The sequence below is a fragment of the Lipotes vexillifer genome, unplaced genomic scaffold, assembly GCF_000442215.2.
Source record: "Lipotes vexillifer unplaced genomic scaffold, Lipotes_vexillifer_v1.1 scaffold422, whole genome shotgun sequence".
NCBI lineage: Eukaryota > Metazoa > Chordata > Mammalia > Artiodactyla > Lipotidae > Lipotes > Lipotes vexillifer.
In genome coordinates this window covers 947,893-956,181 of record NW_006779087.1, presented here as the reverse complement: position 1 = coordinate 956,181, position 8,289 = coordinate 947,893, and the positions used below count along the sequence as shown (strand labels likewise).

Sequence of the window (8,289 nt, the reverse complement as noted above, 5' to 3'; positions counted from 1 at the left end):
CCGCAACAGTGAGAGGCCCGCGTACCGCAAAAAAAAAAAAAAAGGAGCTCCCAGTCTGATGGGAATAGTCCAGTAACACTGGGTGACAACACCAAGGTAATGGAGGTACAGGCAGCTTTGGGAGAACAGGGAGGGCTAGGTAGCTGAGCTTGGTGATCAGGGAAGGCTTCCTGGAGGAGGTGATGTCTCACTTGCGACCTGAAGGATGTATATGAACTCCAGGTCAGGGCCTGGAGGGAGAGGCATGGTGCCCTGAGTACTGAAAATTGACTCTGGCTTTAGTGTAAGGAGGGGAGTAGGAGAGACAGGGTAGAGAGGCGAGCAGAAGTCTTGCAGGCTGGGCCTCCTAAGCCACGTCCAGGTGTTAAGACTTCTCCCTAGTGGCAGAGGGAAGACATTGAAGGGTTCTTAAACAGGGCATGGAATGTGACCCTAGGATTGCTACTGGTGCTGAGTAACACCAGCCCTGGAGTTACTGGAGGTGAGACAGTGAGTCCTCTGCCTCTGGCCTGTGTGCTGCTCAAGACCCCACCCTCCGTCCTTGTAGGAGCTGGAAAATGAAGGGATGACAGATAATGTGGGCAAAGGCAAGACCTGAGGTGGTCCCTCCCTCCTACACAGGTTTGACCTCCAGACACTACCCGTGGACTTCGTGGAGTGCCTGATGCGCTTCCTGCCCACAGAGGCTGAGGTGAAGCTGCTGCGGCAATACGAGCGGGAGCGGCAGCCCCTGGAGGAGCTGGCGGCCGAGGACCGCTTCATGCTGCTCTTCAGCAAGGTGGAGCGGCTGACCCAGCGAATGGCTGGCATGGCCTTCCTGGGCAACTTCCAGGACAACCTGCAGATGCTCACACCGGTACGGCCCCCACCTGTATCATGGTCATCTGCGGCCGCCCCTCCGCCCTTTACCTGCTAGTCCCCTCCCCTGCCAGCCCCTCCCTGACTTTGCCGCATCCCGGCATGGGGTCACTCAGCTATTCATCTTGCCTTCCAGCAACTGAACGCCATCATTGCAGCCTCTGCCTCCGTCAAGTCCTCACAGAAGCTGAAGCAGATGTTGGAGGTGGGGAGAGGTTGGGGATGGAGGTGCCGGGGCTTCCCAGGTCCTGGGTGGGGGCCTGGTGCTATACAGAGAGGAGGAAGGAGCCCTTGGGTCTTGCCCTGAGTTCCTCCCGTGCCTCCTTTGGACAGATCATACTTGCCCTGGGGAACTACATGAATAGCAGCAAGCGGGGAGCTGTGTATGGCTTCAAGCTCCAGAGCCTGGATCTGGTAAGATGGTGGGGACAGCAAGTGGCCAGGAAGCTGGAGGGGGCAGCGGCTGTGGCGCCAGGGTGTTCAGCCCTCTTGCACAGACCCCTGTCCCCCTCTTCCAGCTGCTGGACACCAAGTCCACTGACAGGAAGATGACACTGCTGCATTTCATCGCCCTGACGGTAAAGGAGAAATACCCAGATTTGGCTAACTTCTGGCATGAGCTGCACTTTGTGGAGAAAGCTGCAGCAGGTGAGGGGAGCCTGGCCCAGCAAGCCTGCCTCGTGTCCAGCTCAGGACAATCCCTGGAAGCTATGAGGAGGGGGAGCACTTGGGTGCCTTTCTTTCTTGCTTTTGTTCTCTTTCTGACCACTTCAAAGTTTTCCGCTGGGGCCATGGGCAGGGGCCACCCCAGAGGGAGCCTTCCTACAGGCACCAGGCCCCACCCAGCCCTTTCCACTTGGGTGCTGTGGGAGCTGGAAGGGAAAGGCAGCGGTGGCTCTTCACTGCCAACTCCCCCAAGCTGGCCCCGCAGCCTGTGTCTCTGTGATGTATGTGAAGTGCTTAGAAAACCCATAAAGCACCCCACAGATATAGGGTGGCTGTTATTTTTGCCCCCCTCGTGAAACTGGGGCAGGCCTGGGGCAGCTCTCTTTTGGAGCCCAGCAGTCTGCGGCTCACCTTCCCTTGCTACCTTCGGGGTCATGAGCCCACGGCCTCTTTTCCTTTTCCTTGCCCCTGTGAGAGCTTGGCTAGCTTGGTTCGCCCCTCTCCGTCCACGCTGGTAGCTCTGGAAGGGGGGTGTGAGGAACCGAGTGAGCCCATGCTGAGCGGGAGGGCTGGAGCTTGCTGTAGTCCTGGGCTGTAGTCCTCAGCCCGGGCTCTGGTGACGACAGTGTCCCTGGAGAACGTGCTGCTAGACGTGAAGGAGCTGGGCCGGGGCATGGAGCTGATTCGGCGGGAGTGCAGCATACATGACAACAGCGTCCTGCGCAGCTTCCTTAGCACCAACGAAGGCAAACTGGACAAGCTCCAGCGCGATGCCAAGACAGCCGAGGTGAGCACAGGGTGGAGGCGGGTGGGAGAGGCTGGGGCCAAGGTGCTGTGAGCCTCTGGCAGGCTTAGTTCTGGTTCTTGGGTCAAAGAACTTTTGTCAAGCAGCTGGCTGGCTGATCGTGGGGGAGAGGGGGCGCTGGGGGTGGCAGGCAGCTGCCTCCGGAGACGCACTCTAGGCGGCTTGGCGAGCCCCTAGTTCTTTGCCCTCCCACAGGGGCTGTGGGGGGCTGCGGCTTCCTGTGGGCCTCCTGCCCCTGCTGGGAGCCGGGCTTCTCCTTCCCGGCCAGGCTGACCCCTTCTGCCCACCCCCTCCCCAGGAGGCCTACAATGCTGTTGTGCGCTACTTTGGTGAGAGTCCCAAGACCACGCCTCCTTCTGTATTCTTCCCAGTATTTGTCCGATTCATTCGTTCTTACAAGGTGAGCAGAAGAGAGGCTTTTAAAGAGTTTGGCTGAGAGAAAACCGGTAGGGGGAGAGAGGGCTGGGCTTCAAGCTTGGGCCTTTTCCGTCTCCTCCTCTGAATCCTGCGAGGGAGCGGTGGAAGCTGGCCACAGGCCTCTTAGCTGTGAACTGGTGGGCAGGGTGGGGGCCCAGGCCCTTCCTGTCATTGTTTGGGGCAGGAAGTGCCCCTCCAGAGAGTGGCCACCTGGGGTTGCTGGTCCCACTCTCCACCCTCAGTGTCAGCCCCTCCCCTCACAGCTCACAGCCCCTGTGAGAGAGAGAGACACACACACACACCCCGCCCCCATCTTTCATGGTTCTTAGGAAGCAGAACAAGAGAACGAAGCCCGCAAGAAGCAGGAGGAGGTAATGCGGGAGAAGCAGCTGGCTCAGGAAGCCAAGAAACTGGATGCCAAGGTGGGTGGGACCAAGAACTGGGGCCTGGAAAACACGGCAAAGGATTAGGAGGGGGTGGAGCAGAGAGCTGGAGAGGGGATGGAGAACTGGAGCCCACAGACCACCCAGAGGGCCTGATGATGGAGTCCAGAGGGATGGAGAGGGGGGCTATGGGAGGGGATTCCTAGGCAATGATGGGGGCTGGGCTGGCGAGCACAATCAAGGGCATCCTCAGACTGCATCTTGGAGCAGGAACCAGCCCCGTGGTACGTTAGCGGTGACTCCCTTTTCCTTCAAATGCTCGGCTTTAGACCCCATCCCAGCGGAACAAGTGGCAACAGCAGGAGCTAATTGCAGAGTTGAGGCGGCGCCAGGCCAAGGAGCACCGGCCTGTTTACGAGGGGAAGGATGGTACCATTGAGGACATCATCACAGGTGGGGCCCTTTTCCGTCCCTGGTTCCTGGCCACTGGGCCCAGCTCCCAAACCCCAACCATAGCCCTTTGGGCCCTCCTCCTCCTACCCCACCCCCATGGGGCCTGACCACTGTGTCTCTCTCCTGGGCCACAGTGCTGAAGAGTGTCCCTTTCACGGCCCGTACTGCCAAGCGGGGCTCACGCTTCTTCTGCGATGCAGCCCATCATGATGAGTCAAACTGTTAACCCCCAAGGCTGGGGCCCTTGACAGGTACTGGGCACCACAGCTGCCCTCTCTGCATGCCCACCTCCCAGGACTCCTGCTGGGTCCCACAGGTGCCTCCTCTCCTGCATGACTTGGAACCATCCTCTGGCAGCCCCGTGGTGATGGGGACACATACTCCTTCCCTTGCATGCCCCATGCTCTAAGAAGCATGGCTTATCCCCTGCATGTGCCTTCAGGGAAGTGGTTATCTCTCCCACTAATGCTGTCTGGCTTCTACTAAGACCTAAGGGGTAGGGAGTTGCCAAAACAGGCAGGACCAGGCGCGCTGCCGCTGATCACTGAGGCTGAGAGTCTCTGGTCCTGGGCCCAGGTATCATTTGTCCTTGTCTCCCTCCAGTAAGAGCTCTGGCAGTGGCTTCTGCCCAGGGGCATCAGATGACCCTTGACCTCTGTTTCCTGATATCCAACCTGCCTGAGGTCTCTTCCCAGCTTCTAGATCTTGCCGAGTCCACCTTGTTTCTGTCACTCCCCAGTGGCCTCTAGTACCCCCACCTGTTCTTCTGAATGTGCAGAGCCCGCCCCAGAAATCTACCTGACCATCCTCTCTAGTCTCTCTTTAATCTCTCCCTCATCGACCTCACGGCTGGCTCTTTGCTGGCCCTGCCTGTGTGGCTGGGCCCTCAGAAGGTGGGCCTGGCCCAGCCTCCCTGCCTGTTCACAGGCCTCTGTTTCCCCTACAGGCCTCTACCACCAGCCCCTTGTCGTTCGCCACCAAGCCAGGAGTGCCGCACCACCTGCTGGCCCCCCTCGGGCTCCAGGCCCCCACTGAGACCTTCTTGGAGGCAGAAGCACTTCAACCCTGAGTCCTTCAAGTCCAACCAGTGGACCTGAAGCCCTGGAATTGGCCAAGGGCCCAGCAGAGGGCTATGCTGCTCTCAACCCAGTGTCCACCCTAGCTCTCAAAGCTGCATCTTGCCTGCCGCCACTGTGGGCACTAGGTCTTTCAGGGCCTGGCACTTCCCTGGTGCCTCCAGTACTGCACTTTGCTCCCAAGGTCTTCAACATCATTTCCTCAAGGGTCAGCCTAGGGCTGGAGAAAACCATTTCCAGCTTTAGGCTATGAACGGGCACCTAGGCCCACCACCACTAGAGCCAGAGGGACGAGAGGAGGAAGCAATTTTTTCCTTCTTTTTTCCCCCTTACTTTTTGCAACCCAGTGGTCAGCTGCGATTCAGAAGTGTCCAAGCTTAGGGAGCCCTGGGGCGAGGCCCTGCCAGTCTCAGATCGTCTTTTACCAGGAGCAAGGCTCTCCTGAGCCTGGGCAGTGTGCCCTAGTGATAAGGGGAGAGGAGAGATGCCACGCTCCCTGCCCTTGGCCCTTTGCGTTCTAGGCTGACTATCCTTGCTGAGGTGGGCAGAGGGCTAGTTTTCTCTGCCTAGAGAAAGGGTGTGCCAAGAACGTCCTCACCTCCTTCCCCCAGCTAGGTTTTGTTGGCAGGGGCGGGGTCACGTCAGTCTTAGCTATTTTCTCCGTCCCCTGCCGGTTTCTTCTCGGCCCCTGGGAGGGAATACAGGGGCCCACTCCTTTTTGTACATGTACCACTTCCTTCTCTCTTGTACATAAACTCCAGACTTTCCTCCTCTCAACAAAGGCTTGAAATACCAGGCCTGACTCTGTCTCCTCTTTCTGAGTGTGGCGGGGGTGTCTCCTCTTGCTGAGTGTGGCGGCGGGGCTAAGCTGGCCCTTTAGGCTGACCCGAGCCACAGGGATAGAAAGGAGGCTGGGCAGAGCTGCCACGCTTGGGGGAGGTGAGTTTGGAAGCCTGGAGAAGGAGAACCTGGCTAGATGGGCTCCAGCCACACAAAGGGAAGGCAGGCCTGCCGTGAGGCACCAGTGCCCCCTGCTGGCCCTGCGGGCACCCGTCCAGCCCCAGCCAGCCCCAGTGCAAGCACACGGAGAAGACAAAAGAGCCACTGGGCACGTTATAAATATTATTTAAAAAACAAAACCAAAACCAAAACGAAACACACATACACTGGGCCCTGGGGCTGGAGGAAGGAGTGGTGGTGCCCCAAGGGCCCGGGCAGGCAGGAGCAGGTACTGATGCTAGAGGGTAAGGACCCCGCCCTCTGCCACCCAGGCTGTGTCCACCAGCGTGTCACTCTTCCTGGGGGCCCCTTCTCACATTACTGGCACCACCCTCCCACATGGCATTCACCAACAATCGCTGGTCTGGGGCTGAGGGCAGGGACCGCACTAGCTGTCCGGGAAGCTGGGAGGACCCTTGAACACCACAAGCAACCTTGGGAGGTGCTGGCGATGATGTGTTGGGGTTGGGGCTACTTGAGGAAAAGCGAACACAGACCCAACTAAGGAAGAAGTCTGGGGCAGACAGCGAGGGTAAACTAGGCCACAGCCTCACACAGACCCGAGGCACGGTGCCTCATCAGGTCACTGGTGGTCATCCAGCTGCTGCAGGAGCGTCCGCCGCCGTCTTTCCAGCTCACCCTCGCTCAGCTCGCTTTCCGACGTGTCCCAGCCCGTCTGGTGGAGCAAAGGCACAGCTCACCCACAGCTTCCCCCCGAGGGCTGCCGAGGCCTGGGCACAGCGCTGACTGGGCTGGGGCCAGGTGCCTGCCTCTCACCTTCTCCTTCTTGATTCCAAAGCCTGCGGAGCGGTTAGGGAGCTCTGCCCGCCGGAGGTCCCTGTCCTTGTCCTGCTCTGGTTCTTTCTCATCACTCTCCTTGCCCGCTTTCTCCTCAGGGTCTGTCTCGCTCTCAGGACTGTTCTGTAAGAGCCCAGAGCCCGCCTCCTCAGTTCCTGTGGAGAACAGCCCAGGAGGCGGGTGAAGACATCTCATAAAATAGCAGGGCCTTGGATGGAAGTTCCTTCTCTACGCACCGACTTGTGTCTTCTCTTCTTAGTTCTCTTTTTTGGTTTCTTGACTTTCCGAAGGCCATGATCTGGAGACAGAAAAATCCCCACTAAGTCCCTTGGGAGAAGGGAGGCCTCATCCTTTTCTCTGCTCATTCTTCACAGACAGGGACCTGTCTGAGGAAGTCTCAGTCCAGTTTTCCTTCCTTCTCTCCGTTTCCTGCCTGGGCAGGGACGGGAAGTTCTCCTTACTCTCCGACAGGTGCAGCCGTTCCAATCCACTCTACCCTCAGAGGGTGGGGCTCCCCGAAGGCCTGCTCTCCAGCTCCCAACTGCTTACCTGATCCAAGGAGAAGGCGGGAGGATGGGGAACCCCGTCCTCCAAGGGCAGCACCCCCACTTTCAACAGAATCAAGTGAGGAAGAGGGCTCAGAGCCTGACTCCGAGGGGTTCCGCCGCCTCCGCCTGGGGGGCCGGAGAGATGGTGGGGGCAGCTCTTCATCTTCTGACTCAGAGCCCTGGGGAGATCGGCAGACACGTGTCAGCACAGAGGTTACCTGGGCTCCAGAGGCCCTCAAGTATGGGAACTGGGGACAGAGAGGAGAATCCAGGACCAAAGGAATCCTCAGATCTTCCTCCAGGGGAGGTGATATAGGAGAAAAGCAAGAAAAGTGGCTCTTATTTCCCCCAGACAATCCAGCCTCACCCCACATCCTTTCTACCCGCCAACTCACTGAGGGCGAGTGGGAACGCTTGCGATGGTGCTTCTTGCCCTTTCTGCCGTGTTTCCGGCCTTTGCTGTGGAGGTGCTGGCATTCAGTCTGGTGGAGGCAGAGGGAAGGGTGAGGAAGGTTAGCCCCAGGAAGGACCCTGCATTCTACAATACGGTTTTGCCTCCTCTTCTGAGGCTAGGGCCTTAGGTCTATCCAGGGTACCCTAAGACCTCCCCTTCCTTAGTTGTCCGGGAAAGGAGAGCCCTGGTGATAAGAGGTTACTGAGGCTTCCGTTAAGCTAGCCTCAAGTGTTCAAGAGCCTGGGGCAGATGCAGAGGACGAGAAGCTCTGCCTCACCTCCAGTACCTGCAGGAACTCGCGGAAGAGCCGGATCCGCTCCGACTCCAGGGTGATCTGCTCAAAGGCTGAGTCGCACACAAAGCGCTCACGGACCTTGAACAGGAGAGCACTGCTGATCAGACCAGCCCCAGCACAGCATGATGCCGCCATGAGCACAGGGCAGGGCTGGGGCAGAGGAAGGAAGGGAGCCGAAGCTGGCCCCGAGCTGTGCTATGACTGGGGTGGGCCCCCGGTGGTGGAGAAGCACCGCTGCCCTCAGGACTGAGGGGGTGGTGTTTGGTGCCAGGCTGCAGTCCTGACCTCTTCCCAGGCAGTGCCCAGCTCCACAGCAGGCACAGCCTGCCTCAGCATGCTTCGAAAGGCAGCTTCTCTGCGCCGCAGCCTTCGTGCCTCCTCCTTCTCCCGCTCTCTCTCCCGCGCCTCTGCTTTCTCCAGCAGCTGAGGGCAGACGGGACACAGAACAGCGTCACCCAGGAGAGTGGGCGCCCCGACTCACCCAGACATACCTTAAAAGGTGGGAAGTTGGAGCCTGGGCTCCTACTATCATTCCCT

The 8,289-nt window shown here is 59.0% G+C and overlaps 2 protein-coding genes across 4 annotated transcripts in view; one reads left to right on the top strand and one right to left on the bottom strand.

Moving 5' to 3' along the window:
* FMNL3 (formin like 3) overlaps positions 1-5,454 on the top strand; it is a 56,396-nt gene extending 50,942 nt beyond the window's left edge. Inside the window, exons 17-25 of one of the 3 annotated variants that reach the window (XM_007452273.1) lie at positions 622-856; positions 995-1,063; positions 1,192-1,272; positions 1,377-1,506; positions 2,151-2,311; positions 2,628-2,729; positions 3,076-3,168; positions 3,459-3,582; positions 4,529-5,454. In XM_007452273.1, coding sequence (XP_007452335.1) covers positions 622-856; positions 995-1,063; positions 1,192-1,272; positions 1,377-1,506; positions 2,151-2,311; positions 2,628-2,729; positions 3,076-3,168; positions 3,459-3,582; positions 4,529-4,617 — 1,084 coding nt within the window. In that variant the 3' untranslated portion in view covers positions 4,618-5,454. Of the gene's footprint in view, positions 1-621; positions 857-994; positions 1,064-1,191; positions 1,273-1,376; positions 1,507-2,150; positions 2,312-2,627; positions 2,730-3,075; positions 3,169-3,458; positions 3,583-3,716; positions 3,833-4,528 lie in introns of those variants that run through there. The other 2 variants (XM_007452274.1, XM_007452272.1) reach the window with 2 other exon arrangements.
* Positions 5,455-5,763: 309 nt separating this feature from the next.
* The window catches only part of PRPF40B (pre-mRNA processing factor 40B), a 21,117-nt gene continuing 18,591 nt past the window's right edge, over positions 5,764-8,289 (bottom strand). Inside the window, exons 20-26 of the mRNA XM_007452271.1 lie at positions 8,038-8,175; positions 7,735-7,830; positions 7,399-7,485; positions 7,005-7,182; positions 6,692-6,753; positions 6,435-6,578; positions 5,764-6,333 (exon numbers count right to left, since the gene is read on the bottom strand). Of these exons, the coding sequence (XP_007452333.1) occupies positions 6,241-6,333; positions 6,435-6,578; positions 6,692-6,753; positions 7,005-7,182; positions 7,399-7,485; positions 7,735-7,830; positions 8,038-8,175 (798 nt within the window). The 3' untranslated portion in view covers positions 5,764-6,240. The remainder of the gene's footprint in view (positions 6,334-6,434; positions 6,579-6,691; positions 6,754-7,004; positions 7,183-7,398; positions 7,486-7,734; positions 7,831-8,037; positions 8,176-8,289) is intronic.